This window comes from Sylvia atricapilla, chromosome 1 (genome assembly GCF_009819655.1).
Source record: "Sylvia atricapilla isolate bSylAtr1 chromosome 1, bSylAtr1.pri, whole genome shotgun sequence".
NCBI lineage: Eukaryota > Metazoa > Chordata > Aves > Passeriformes > Sylviidae > Sylvia > Sylvia atricapilla.
The window spans coordinates 141,162,986-141,177,011 of record NC_089140.1 but is presented as its reverse complement, the minus strand read 5'-3'; the positions used below and the strand labels follow the sequence as shown (position 1 = coordinate 141,177,011).

The following is a 14,026-nucleotide window of genomic DNA, read 5'->3' as shown; positions in this document are numbered from 1 at the left end:
TGCACAGACAGGACAAGAAGCAAAAATAACAACTGCATCTTTCAGGAACTGTCAGCACTAGAACATTTAACTGAAATGGCAGGATTTAATTCTCCCTTGTAGAGCACACAAATCTGAATATTTACCTGGTTTTACATAGTGCATGGGAATTCACAACTGAACAACTAAATCAATTTTCCCTTTACACTTCTGCTAAATAAGGACTAATCAGTAAAGCTAGTGAGGAAATTGAGATGCACTGTCTGTTTATATATAATTGACAGCAATCATAACACGAAGAAAACCATATCTCACTTTAAAAATGTGACAACATGTAGCAATTTAGGCTACAATGTTCAGTATGCACATATTTTATGCACATATTTTTCCAAAAGCTTTTTTTTGCAGCTCTTTTCAGTTTAGGCACAGTAGCTGGAAAAGCAATATGCTTATGGTGGCATGTCTGCTTTTGATTTGACATTAAAAACTAAGTATATTCTTACATAATTAAAATAAAGGTTTTTATTCAGTTCATGATATTTCTGACTGGGTGTTCTATTTTTCCAAATACCTATTCCATGTACAGAAATGTAAACCATAAATACAATGTAAAAGCAGCAAAACAAAACACATCCACTCAGAACCAGAAGAACTTTGTTCACTTTACTGTCCTTCCAAGGAATAGCCGTAATCAGTCTGACTGCCAAATCGCTGCACAAATTCTGGAAGAGAGAACACTGAGCCCCATCCCACTTCGGGATTCATACTGATGAAATCATCCAAGTTCATCTTGGAATCTAAAAAAGGACCAGAAAAGGGAAATGTTTAGGTTCCTGATGGAGGTTCTGTAGCACAGGTGTACATCTTTCAAGAAAACATTCCAAATCCCTCTTCAATAGTTCAGTTCACTCCAGCAAGATTGTGCAAATTGTATGGTGGCATACATCTATTTCCAGTCTCAAACATTGCTTTTGCCCCGATTCTCCTCTCTGCCCATGGCAATAATCACAATATAGGATCAGTAAGCATCCAGTAAGTCACTAGAAACTAGCATGTGTGAGTAGGATTTTTCCCTACAATAGCAGCCTGGAAGGGTCAAGTAGTATCAGAGAACTGGAGTGCAAATAACAACCAACACAGGGAAGTGCAGTGCACTCTTCCTGCATTCACACAAATGGGATGACTCAAAAGCAGGGGAGATATTATTCACACATTTAAGTTCTGAACCAAAGTCAACAGAGTCAACTTTTGCTCTGACCACAGAGGGACGGGCTGACAGCAGTAGTCAGAACTTATTGTCTCTCAGAAGTGATTAGCCCCTTAGCAAACCTGCAGTTTGTTACTCTCTGGATTATAGAATTTGTTTTCCCTCCAGCCCTGAACTTTGTCCTCACTGAACATGGGCCCACTGCAGGGCCAGAATATGCAGAGGGAAGGAGATGTGTCACCTAATCCAGCCCCAGCCTAGAGGGATGCTCAGGTGAAGAACGCAAACTAGGCTGGGGGCAAATACTTATTTTTTGTGAATCCTGAATGAAGTCAGGGTGAAAAGTTTAACTGCCATGGTTTCAAGAGAAAAGTAACCATGACCGCTCTTTGCCAGGATTTTAATCTGCTCTGTTCCCTGCAGGAGGGGTAGAAACCATTCTGTCCCAGTCATGGATCCCAGAGAGATCACTGGAAAAGTGCTGGTGTGCCATTTTGGGTTTAGGTGCCTTACAGATCCTTTTACTGGAGCTGGCCTGGTACAAGTTTCACTGACTCAGAACCATGCTGACCAGAGGTTCAGTTCTGATGACGAACATCTGTGGGCTTCTTGTTTTAGGTTCTCACTGATGATGTGTGCAAATAATCTTTCTAAATGCCCATTAAAAGAAAACTGGCAGAGAATGAGTTTAAGAAACAGAGTGGTAAAGCCACAAGTTACAGGTTTACTTTACAGATTTACTGTTAACAGCTCTTCCACTGTATTAAGAATTTACCATGGACGGTTTATGTGTGCATTTAAGGATTAAGAACCAAATAAGAGGAGGCTCTAATGAATAGATTATAAAATCCAAAGGATGGAATTTGCTTCAGCTGCAAAATGCTTGGGTAACTAGGCTTACCATTATGGACAGTGTAAGCAAGGAAAGGAAAATTATGTTCAGGAACCCCAGACCCAGGAGTCCTAGGCATAATCCAGTCCCTGAAGGCCTCTGGTTTGCATGATGTCTACACTACAGCACAGCTTTGTGATTTGCCTAATCCCAACTCTCACCTCTTCTGAGGTCTGGCTTCTAAATCTTTTCTTCTTAACCTGTTTGAACTCTGCATATGGAAAATCCTTATGGCCAGCCAAGCATGGTCCTACTGCTGAAGTGAGTCAGGCAGAAGAGGGTCAATTTCTGCCTATGTGGGAATTTAAAATAGCACAAGCTCAGCAATTTGCTGTTATAGATCAAGAACAAGTTAGTAGTGGATAACAGCTCTTGCTTGCTGGTAGACTGGCAACTCTGTTTACCAGTTCCAAACTTGTCTTTTCCTCCCAGATGTTTTTTCAAAATTAACGTGATTCTTCATATACTTTAAGAATAAATAAATAAATAAATAAATAAATCTCTGCTTTATGTGCATTGAGCACAGTAAAATAATTCATTCAAAATAGAAATTGTTCTGTGAATGGTAAAGCAGTCCAAAGGAGATTGTTCCAGTAGTTACAAACACAGTTGCTGTCTGTAGCTTGGAAGTTACTATCACAATGCCCATAGGAAATGAAATATTTTCTAACTTCAGAAGGATTGTGGCAGATTGTTTTACCAAAGCGAACAAGTCCATTCCTGTGAAGAGCGATGGCCTAAGAACCTGTCAGTAGATGGCACTGGAGCAGCACGGGAGATACCCATAGGGAAAAACTTAGCGAGACCTCTCCTGTTTTATCCGTGTAATAACATCCCCTCCATGCTGCTCTTTCCTCATGGGCTCTATCTGAAGGCCATGCACGTAGTGTTAGACCTTACAGCACTAGGAACAGCTCAGCAAAAATGCACAAGAATACCACAAAGTCTTCCTCCTGAAGCAGATAAGAGTGACAAACTGGCCACAATTACTTCTGTGCAATAGCTTTTTCTAATTTCTTAAAGGAAGAGGTACTACAACAATCGCTGATGGGCTCAGCCTTTTGCCAGAGATGGGCCCATCCTGGAGCTGGCTGGCACTGGCTCTGTTGGACATGGGAATTTACCAAAGATACATCTGGATGCTACAGCCAGCAAACCAAGATGATCTCTCCACAAAAGCAAGGAGCATGTATCCTACAACATTTTTACAAGACCAATAGCAGCAGAATTATATTTTTTTCAGATTTACATTACCCTTGCAGTCCTCCTCAGGTGCTGTGACTGTTATACTAGCTTGCATTTGTGCATTCTTAGAGATCATCTTCCCCTTTGACCAAATACACTTTGTTACACGCCCCCACAAATGACCCTACCTATCTGGCCCATTCTGGGACTCCTGCATAACTTTATTTTTGTTTAAATCAAGTCTGCCACTTTTACTCTGAGCAGGGATGAAATAAAAGGCCAGGCACTATCTCAGGCATTGTTAGCCATGATACTTGTGGCTTCTGCCAAAAGTAGTTAGAAAGCAGCATTTCAGCCAAGCCTCAGCTTGGCTCACAGACCTTGGACTAACTCAGCATAACAACAGCTGCCCAAGGGCTGCTGGAAGCAAGGAAACCTGGAAAAAAAGCCTCCAAGATCAGTTCTGCTGACACCTAAAACCTTGGGGGCACCTAAAAGAAAGTTGGATTCTTCATAGACGTGTGTAGGTGTTTACAGTTCTCTTCAGATCCTCCTCCCTTGTCTGAGCAGGGAGATAAGTCAGAAGGACTCTTCCCACTCTCAGCTGGGGGGCTGCAGTCTCCACAGCGGAGATATAATTGACTGTACAAACCATCCTGGTTGATCTCAAGGTAAAACACACTGTATCTTTTACAAAAAGTGGTCTAATTTCAACAAGCCCCTCTGGGAATTTAAACATTTCTTAGTTCTGTCTTTATTTTATCTACCTGACTTCATTCATTACTTCCACAAAAGCTTGTGAAGTTAGGACCTAACTTGACAGACTGGAGTTTTATTCTCATATGAGAGCAGCAGAAGGTTGGCAGGAAGTGCATAGGACCTATTTGTATCCCTATCAGTGCCTTTTCACTTCCACTAGGATCCTGCCACCACTTCAGAGAGGAGATACAGAAAGCAACTGCAGACATCTGCCAGGCCTCTAACAGATTTCCTGTTACATACATGTTTGATACAACCGTGTCTCCAGAATTGCTCAGCTGTCCTACTCATGCTCTTCAAAATAAAAAACAAACAACCCAAGTAAAACCTCATCATTATTGACTACCAGGATTTTATTAATAATAAAAAGAACAAAAAGCTTTTACAAATCAATCCAGTGAGTGTGTTACCAAACACCTTGGGAGAACTGAAATTCAAACCAGTGCTTTTCAGTGGTAGAGTTGCTGCTAACACTTGTACACAAGCCATACGACCATCTGTTCAGAGTAATTCTGAAATGCACTGAGCAAGCTGTACTTTACACAGGCTTGCAGGAAGGAGGGCTGATCTCACCCTGAGTCAGAAACTAAACAGAATCAGGCCCCATTAATGTGCGGAAAGAAAATCTAAAAGAAAATCCAAGGTTGGGCTCACCAGCTCTAGAATAATTAATCAGTTCACCAGATCACATTTTCTTAGTTTTTATCAACTTGAACAAAATACCCTGTTTTCTTTTAACAAGAAGTCATTGGCAAACAGATGGGACCAGGGGAAAGTGCTGCATCTCAGGTATGTTTATGCAGGCAGAGCAGCTTTGAGGACAGGACAAGGTGAGAAAGCACTATGCAGTTAGGCTGGCCAGTCTCTCCTGGCATCCATAGCAGCAGAACAGAACAGAGGTCAGAGCAATGCCAGTAAAAAACACAGAGGCCTAACTCTGGGAAACAGCTACAGCAGAGCCAGTTGCAAGAGGCTAATGCTTAGCATGTGAATTCTGAGGAGATACTGAGGAGTCTGAGAGGTTTGGGGTTTTTTTTTAATTGTTGTTTTATTGGTTGGACTGCAGTTTGTCTTTTAGAAAAATGCTTTAAAAAGTCACCTTGTGCCAGCTTCAATTTTTTTAGGCATAGACTGGAATTTTTGACTCCTTTATCTAAGCTTATTTTTGACGATTTATTTTGCAACCCCACGAACAGGACAAATACAGTTAAAGATTTATTTCCTTTGTGTTACTAGTAGGAGAAACGTGTTTCATTTGTTCATGATCAAGGTTGCTTAATTCAATTCTGAATGGTTTTGGTAGCAGAGGAGGGCTGTAGGGGTGGCTTCTCTAGAAGCTTCCCCCATGTCCAACAGAGCCAGTGCCAGCCAGCTCCAGGATGGACCCACCTCTGGCAAAGGCTGAGCCCATCAGCGATTGCTGTAGTACCTCTTCCTTTAAGAAATTAAAAAAGCTACTGCACAGAAGTAATTGTGACCAGTGAGGAAGTGAGAATATGCAGGAGAAACAATTCTGCAGACACCAAGGTCAGTGAAGAATGAGGGTCAGGAGGCACTCCAGGCACCAGAGCAGGTATTCCCCTGCAGCATGTGGTGAAGATCACAGTGAGGCCTGTGTCCCTGTAGCCCATGGAGGAGCCTCAGGCTGGAGCAGGTGGATGCCTGAAAGGAGGCTGTGATGCCCATGGGAAGCCCATGCAGGAGCAGGCTGCTTGCAGAGACCTGCACACCTCTGGAGAGACGAGTCACACTGGATCAGGCTTGGTAGAAGGACTTGTGACCATGTGGGGGATCCATGCAGGAGCAGCCTGTTCCTGAAGGACTGCACCCTGCAGAAAGGGAGCCACACTGGAGCTTTGTGAAGATCTGCAGCCCAGGGGATGGTCTCACGTTGGAGAAGTTCATGAAGAACTACATGAGAGGAGCCTCACTCTGGGGCAAGGAAAGGACTCCTCTACCTGAGCAGCAGTGGCAGGAACAACCTGTGATGACTGCAACCCTCATTCCCCACTGAGCAGGAGGGAAGGAGGTAGAGAATTGGAAATAAAGCTAAGACTGGTAAAGAGGGAGAGGTGGAGGAAAGGTGTTTTTAGGATTTGTTTTGCTCCTCATTATCCTGCTCTGACTTTGATTGGTAACAAATTCAACAAATTTGCCTAAGTTGAGTCTGTTTTGCCCATGACAGTAATCAGTGGGTGATCTCTCTCCATCCTTATCTCAACTCACAAGTTTTCATTGCATTTTCTCTCCTCTGTACAGTTGTGAGTGAGAGTGACTGAGCAGCCTTGGTGGGCACCTGGCATCCAGGCAGGGCCAAACAGCCACAAACATCAAAGAAGACATATAGGAAACAGAAGGAATATAAAAACCTTGCATCTTCTCAAAACCTTAGGAATTTGGCTACTCTAAATGAAAGAAAAAAAGATAAAATAAAAAAAAACCCACTCTAATAGAAATGCGCCTCACAAAAAATTGGTATTAAAACAACATGGGGTCAGTTCTGTCAGCCATATTATATTGCAGTCACCTCTAACACCTCTAAGTAATTTAATCTTATGCAAACACGAATCAACACGGAAAGCAGAATGTTCTATCTAAGTGAAACGGCAGGGAGAAAACAGTTATCTGCAATGGAATTTGGCATGGACACAAACATTAATACTCCAGGCTCTTTTATGATAACAAAAAGTCTGCCACCCAGTTTTACACCAAGTTAAAAATAAGGCAGCCTTATGCCTGATAAAACTGTGCTGAGACATTACAGTTAGACCCAGACTCCTCACAGACCCACAGCATTCTGCATGTTGACGCACGCATCGTTTTAAAGTGAATACAAAGGTAAAAGACAAAAAGTAAAGCTGGAGGAACTGGTACTAAATGAACGACAACTTGAACTAGATGTCCTAGATCTGAGACAATCTAGTCCTGCTCTAACTCAGACCTTGGAGCTCCCTAGTGAATGACTTTTCACCTTCAGTGGGTGCAGGGTGATAATTTTCTTTCAGTCAACTGACCAGAGACCAGAGCACATCAGCACAATGCTGCAATACTGTGTCCATTTGGATCTCCTCAGCACAAAAACAACCCCAAAACATGGACATACTGAAGCAGACCCAGAAGGGGAAAATAAAGTTGTTTGCTGCAGGACAACATTTATTCAAGGAGAGGCTCAGAGAACTGGGTCAGTTCAGTCTTAAAAAGAGAAGATCAAGGGGACACATTACTGCTGCCTATATCTACCTGATCAGAGGTAGGACAATGGAGCCAGAGTCCTCTTGGAGGAGCCTGGCAACAGGACAAGAAATGAAAAAAGGCAAGCTGGGACATGAGAAATTCAGATTATATATTAGGATTTTTTACTCATTTTTTGTTTACCTTGATAGTGGTCAAACATTGGAACACTGTCCAGAAAGGTGCTGGAATCACCATCCCTGGAGGTGTTCAAGACCAGACAGGACACAGCCCTGAGGAATCCCTGTTTTTGGCAGATGTTGGACTGGATGTCCTATGGACATTTCATTCAGCATGGCAAGATACAGAGCAAAGAATGAAAGCAAAAGAGGAAGCAAAAGCTACATATCCTTCACTATCTACCAGCATCACAGAGACAATCTGGAGGCTGGCTGAGGCCTGTGGCTGCTGCTCACCAGTGTGGTAAAGCTCAGCCAGACACGACAGGTAAGGGGAGAGTTACAGGGTTCGCAGCTATGGAGTCATTTACTCCAGCTAGAGTGTGTACAAACCTGCAAATGTTTGAGTCATTATGTAACTTACTACCCACAAGTAATGGTTTTCTACCCTTTTGATTTGAATAGAACTTTTTGCTTTCCTGGTCTGACTTCATTTACATTCCTCACACTTTCATTAGCTCTGAGCTACCAAAACAACAAGGCTTCCACAGGCAAAGAAGTTCTCAGCACCTACAGGCTCCAGCTAACAGAGAACCATTCACTGTAGTTCGGGAATCTTACACTCCCTACAATACCCTTGCATAAAATTCTGATAAAAATAAAACTTAATTCTAAGAATTAGAATTCAAGGCACTTCATAAACTGGATTGTCTAGAAAACACCTAAAGCCTCATAATAAAGACTGTGTCTGTGTTCCTGCTCACTCTCCTAATTAATTTCTACTCTCATGTGAAACACCAAGCTTCCTTAGAAGCCAAAGCAAAGACTGAGAATTAATTTCCCAGCAACTTAAAATCACTCGGACCTAAAGACAGAACATGTTTCTTTGACCCTCCCCTCTCTAACATAAACACATGGCAGCACTGCATTACTAAAAATCAACAAAACCAAACATGCAGAGCAATAACATGGAAACTCTTTCAAACTCTTTCAAACCAAACATCACCATGCTTTCCTTGGAAGAAAATGAGAGAACACACACACACACACACGGCAAATGCTACTCAGCTTGCAAAACACATGATTAGAATAAGCTGAAGTGGCGTGTGATAAGAATGCTTTAAGCAGCTCTACGGAACAGAAGCCAAGTCTTCTCTCTCTGCCTGGCCCAGAAGCTACTAGTTAGGATATCATTTAAGAGAGGCTTAAGGCCTAGGGAAAACTTGCCAACTTGCCAGTGACTTAAAACATCCTGGAGTCCTTTCACCTGGTAAAGAAACCTCAGACATTTCATGGTGGTTCGGGGCAGGCAAACCCACCACGCTGAGCAGAGCCTGAAAACTTCCTCCTGCCAACACTACTTTTCCAGAATGGGATCTGTGTGCTAGTGTGGTAGAATCATTGTGTGAAAAACTTTGTGATCCCTAAGCAAGTTATTTGGCCTGTTTGATTCAGTTCCCTACTGTAAAAACAGAAGAGTATTACCTAGCTCTCACTCTCTGCTCAGTTTATGAATATTAGTAATTAAAGTTTGATACCAGGAAATGCCAGAAAACATGTTAGACTGTGTGTTCAAAAAAGAGAGTACCAAATGCTTCATAGCCCTATTTTCTTTCCCATATAAAGTAATTAAGCTGGCTGAAAAATGCTACAGAAGTTATTTATTTCCCGTGTGCATCCTGGACTATTTCATTCAGCACTGTAAGCAGGAAGGAGTTCTGGGAGCTCACCTGCTGTTTCAATGCAAGGGTATGGAGGAGGAGGTTTCTGCCATTTCCCATCTGCATCCTTCATATGAGATCTGTCTGAAGCAAATGTCTTCAAGTACAGATCTGCTCGAACCATTCTGATTTTTCTAAAAAAATTTGCAAAATTGTATTAAAAGATGCAGGTACACAATACTGCATTCATCACTCAGAATAAGAACACTTTCCTCTCATCAAGGAGCACTAATGTTATAAAATACACAAACCAGCAATGTTGGGCCAAGTTCCTACAGTAGGAAAGAAAAGGGCTTTTGATGACTTTGGTAAAGAGCTTTAGAAAAATAACACAGTGCATTTATTTGACTGAAGTATAATAAAGAAACCTCTGTCACTATGCATAACACAAAGAGAATTTCAACTTTGATTTCATGAAATAACATCCATAGTCTTTATATTTCATGTCATCACCTGTGAAACTCTGGACGAAGGCTGTCATCCGACCTAAAGGCCTCCACACTGTACACATCAAAAGGACATGGAAACGGCAACACTGTGTCAAGATCATAAATGAAGTTCTGCTCCCCGCTGGAAACATGAAGTAGAATAACATGGTAGTCCTGGGAAGAAGGGTAACTGCCATTAGTTAAACAGCAATTAATGAAAAACTGGTAAAGAGAGTGGAATAAAAAACATGCCTAAAAGCATAAGTTCAGATCCATTTTTTAAAGCCTGCTTGCTGTCCTTGAATATTAAGCCTGTAACATTTCTGGCACCAGGAGAGAGATTTCCTAATGTCTATCTTGCCCGTCTGCTCTTCCAGAAATCTTGCCATTCTTCCCACTTCTTTGCAGCCTCCTTTGATTTAAGCCAAGACAGCAAACTAAAGTGTACACTACTCCTAAAAAACCAGAAATTCTCTCTCATGTTCCCCAGCAAACTACAAAAGTTGTTTGGTTAGGCACTTTTTTATTAGACCCAATCATAAATAAACTCACAAGATAAAATGACAGGTTAACATTAAAGTTACCTAGTGATCTCTTCTATTAAGAGATTCTGTACCTGTTGCAGTAACACGGTCTGTGAATTTGAGTGTCGAGTGTTCAGCTGCCAGAAGCACCTGAAAAACCAGCACACCACTGAAAAACCAGCAAACAGCTCAGATCAGCAGGACCACAGGAGAAAGACACTTTCCTGTAGCAGCTCTTGAGGCTGGGAAAAAATATCTCTGGGTACTACAGCACACTTTTTCAAGGCAACTATTTTATCAAGACATTTGGGTTATGCAGTGCAGTTTTATTCCACAGGTGAAGGTTTGGGGACACTGCAGTTACTGACATTAGGTGTCAGGTATGTACACTGCTGTTTTCCAAAATTAAAATGAAGGTAGCCCTTCACAACTCACCTAAATTTACACTGAATCCACTCACAAAAAAGGTTGAGCACTGTCTTTTGACACTTTCAATATTAAAACCACAAAGGAATTTGAATGAAAAAGATTTGGCCAATATAAGAAAAATTAGCTTCCAAGCTTTACACAACCAGTGATCCACTGAAATGTCGAAGTTAAAAGACCTTTTAATCCACGGCTTTTTACAAGAAATCCACATTCTGCCATGGCCTTTCCTGACTCTGCTATTCCCTTTTAGGTCATCTCTGTAAAATTTGGATCTCTTTTTAAATCAAACTTTTTTTTTTTTTTTTTTTTTTTTTTTTTTTTTTTTTTTTTTTGTGTTGTAAAGATACCAATATTTTGGAAGAAAGTGAGTGATTTGGAAATCAGAAAACTTCAGAAGTTTGCAGATTACTTTGCAAAATTTCAGATACAGAAACTGCCACAAGAAAAATTTTTTTCTGTGCCAGATAACTGAAAGGACTCTATAATGATACCAAGGAAATCTGCAGCAGCAATTACTGAACTACATTAATTGATCAAATGGCACTTCAAAGCCACTTTTTATGGGTCAGTTTAACTGCTGACACCTGAATACATATATAGCTTATATTTTCCTATCATCTGGCAGGCTACATAAATATTTTCATCCATGTACTTCTTACAAGTACAGTCATCTACCTACAATTCTACAGGACTGGAAGCCTCAATACCCAGATAATAATTTTCAAAAATAGATTATGTATTGTTACTATAATTAAGACTTGTCACCTGTAGGTTTTACAAACTGTCTCAGTATTAATTTATGAGGGATGGTGCAAAGCAGCACCAGATTTAGACTATTTAAAAATCTGTTGTAAAAGAATTATAAATATTAATGCAAAACTATGCAATGTGTGAAGTTTGAAGTGACTTTAGGATGCTATCTGGTCCAACCTGCTGCTCAAGGAGACTCTCCTACAGGCAACTGCCCAGGACTGTGTCTGCATAGCTTCTAAAAATCTCCAAGGATGGAGATTCCACAACCCCTCTGAGCAACATGCTCCAGCTAAAGTGTTTCTTCATGTTCAGATGGAACAGTTTGTTACAAGCCCATGTGTGATCCTGCAGCTGTCAACTACAGAGGCACACACTCAAAATTATTGAGAGTAATGAACGCCTTACCCAGACAACAGGCTCATCTCCAAGTCCAGATTTCTGCTTCCAGAGTGGAATCTGAAATTTACAAATGAACCTGAAGTGAGTAAAATCTTCCAGATTAATACAGATTAATTTCAGGTAAACTGATTAGTTCCTTACTAACCTATCAACTTCCTCAGCTTACGTCTGTGTTCCAGTAAGAAATTTTATTCTAGTTTCTCTCTCAGGAGCATGGAATTGGAGATGCTATTCTGGCACACATTGAAAAAAGCTGTCCAGAGAAGTGATGGAATCACCATCCCTGGAAACATCCAAAAGATTTGGGGATATGGTTTAGCGGTGAACATAGTGGTGCAGGGTTAACAGTTGGACTTAATGGTCTTAGAGATCTTCTCCAACCTTATTAATAATTCTATGATTTTGTAAAGATAACTACTGTCCTAAATTGACAGATTACAGACAGAATTACTCCCACAGCTCACAGGGACACCATGCCTCATTTCACTGTCCCAAATGCAGCCCATTAAAAGATGTCATTCGGTGTGATTGGCACACCTCTGAGCCTAAGTGAGCTAGAAGAGGAGTTCGGACTGTGTCTCACCTACAGGCTGGGCTAAAGGCTCACTCCCCAACACCGGGCTGGAAATCGCTGGGACCATGTCTCACCTACACTGGGCTGCGGTCTGAAGGCCCGAGCCTTTCCATAGCTGACTCTGATCACATCCCATTAACTCACCATCCTCCTATCATTGGATATGAAAACAGCATAAAATTCTTCTAAAGGGTAGCGATCCTGACTCCTGATGTAGTCACAAAGCTTCCAAACATTTTCTTCGCTGAAAAACAGAAAATGGATTATTTGTTTTGTTTTCCTCCAAGCTCATTTCTCGTGACGAGAAAGGAGCTCGGGAGTGGGATCAGCCCGCAGCCGCGCCAGCACCGCCGGCGGCTCCGCTCGGGCTCGCGGTGCTGTGAGGGGGCACCCGCTCCGCCCGTCCCTGTCCCCCTTACCAGTAGCAGCTGCTGTAGGCGCAGGCGGGGCGGGGCGGCACCGCCGCCTCATAACCGGCCTCGGGCCGCGCCATGGCCGGCCCGAGCGGGAGCGAGGGCGGCGCAGGACGCTCTGGGCCCGGCGGGGGCAGCCGCTACGCCGACCCCGAGGAAACCGCGGCCATCCCGGCTCGGCGCGGGCGCTTGGCGGGTACGGCCGGAGCGGCGGCAGGAGGCGCAGGGAGCCCTCGGGGGCGGGCCGAGGCGGAGCGCCGAACCAGCCCCGCCCCGCGCCGCCGGGCGCAGCGCTCCGAGTTTTCGGCGCCAAACGCGTGTGGCGCGCTGTGCCGCAGCGCGCCCCGTGTCCTTCCGCCGCGCGGGCCTGGAGTAGCGGCCGCCGGGAAGAGCGGCGCCGGAGGGAGCGCGGCGGAGGGATCCGGGCGGCGCAGGGATCCGGGCAGCGCGCACGGCGGGCGGGCGCGGGTCCCGGTGCCCCTCGCCATGGTGGTCCTGCGGAGCAGCGCTACCCGGCCGCCCCGTATGGCGGCCCGCGACAGCCGCTGTCGCCGGCCGCCCTTCGAGCTCCTGGACTCCAGCTCCGAGTTCATCTCCCTGGAGTCCCCGGTGCTCAGGAGCCGCCGCGTATGGACGCGCTCCGGGTCCGCCAGGGCCGCGCTGTCCGGGGGGACCAGGAGAGCCGAGAAGGCCGTGAGTGCCGTGTGGGGGTGGGGCGAGCACGGCCTGGCGGGCAGCACGGGGCTGTAGGCCCGGAGAGGAGGCGGGGGGGAGCCCGTGCCGGCCGGGAGCTGCTGGGAGGGGCTGAGAAAGCGCTGGGGAATGGTGGTCCGTGGAGGTAAAAAGGGGGAGAACCGAGTGTTAGAGGCAAGCGGCTGCGGTTCGGGGTGTGTGAAGGAGAAGGAGCAGCGGCCCGCCCCGTTCCCGGCCGCCCCGCGGCTGAAGGGGGTCGGCACCAGCCGGGGTCCGGGGGCTGTGGGAGCGTGCTGAGAGCCGGTCTCTGAGAATACAAACCTGCATCGCCTCGTGGTTTGTTGTGTTGTATGTCATTCCCCATCCCCGTTTATTTTGGTTCAGTTCCTTATCTGAAAAAAGTTACCTTGAAAAGACCTTAGAAACTTCTTTGCATTAGTTTCAGTAATGCTTATAGAGTGTTCTGTGTTTAGATGACAGAAATGCATCAAAACCGGTTGTCCCGAAAGGGCTGTTAAGTGTATCCGGATAGTACTTTGGATATTCTTAAAAAGAAACTGCTTAGAAATCAGGGCTCATTTGTACTTAATTAAAGTGCATAACCTAAACCGGTGAAAATGTTACTTAAGCTTTTTATAATCTTGATCTGCCCTACTAGAAGGGAGACGACTCGCACGATGGTGAAGGATAGATATCAAGTGGCCCGTACTCTCTGTATCT

General features: G+C 44.0%; 2 protein-coding genes across 8 annotated transcripts in view; one reads left to right on the top strand and one right to left on the bottom strand.

Annotated features, from left to right (window-relative positions):
* The window catches only part of NTAQ1 (N-terminal glutamine amidase 1), a 34,472-nt gene extending 21,603 nt beyond the window's left edge, over positions 1 to 12,869 (bottom strand). For 3 of the 7 annotated variants that reach the window (XR_010745362.1, XM_066335694.1, XM_066335711.1), the window contains exons 1-5: positions 12,620 to 12,869; positions 12,345 to 12,444; positions 11,633 to 11,683; positions 9,547 to 9,695; positions 9,103 to 9,227 (exon numbers count right to left, since the gene is read on the bottom strand). Coding sequence is in view for 6 of the 7 variants with exons in the window: in XM_066335694.1 (XP_066191791.1) it covers positions 9,103 to 9,227; positions 9,547 to 9,695; positions 11,633 to 11,683; positions 12,345 to 12,444; positions 12,620 to 12,693 (499 nt within the window). In the remaining variant the exon portion in view is untranslated. The other 4 variants (XM_066335686.1, XM_066335733.1, XM_066335724.1 and 1 more) reach the window with 4 other exon arrangements.
* A 171-nt stretch (positions 12,870 to 13,040) lies between these two features.
* ATAD2 (ATPase family AAA domain containing 2) overlaps positions 13,041 to 14,026 on the top strand; it is a 29,887-nt gene continuing 28,901 nt past the window's right edge. Inside the window, exon 1 of the mRNA XM_066335745.1 lies at positions 13,041 to 13,306. Within this exon, the coding sequence (XP_066191842.1) occupies positions 13,100 to 13,306 (207 nt within the window). The 5' untranslated portion in view covers positions 13,041 to 13,099. The remainder of the gene's footprint in view (positions 13,307 to 14,026) is intronic.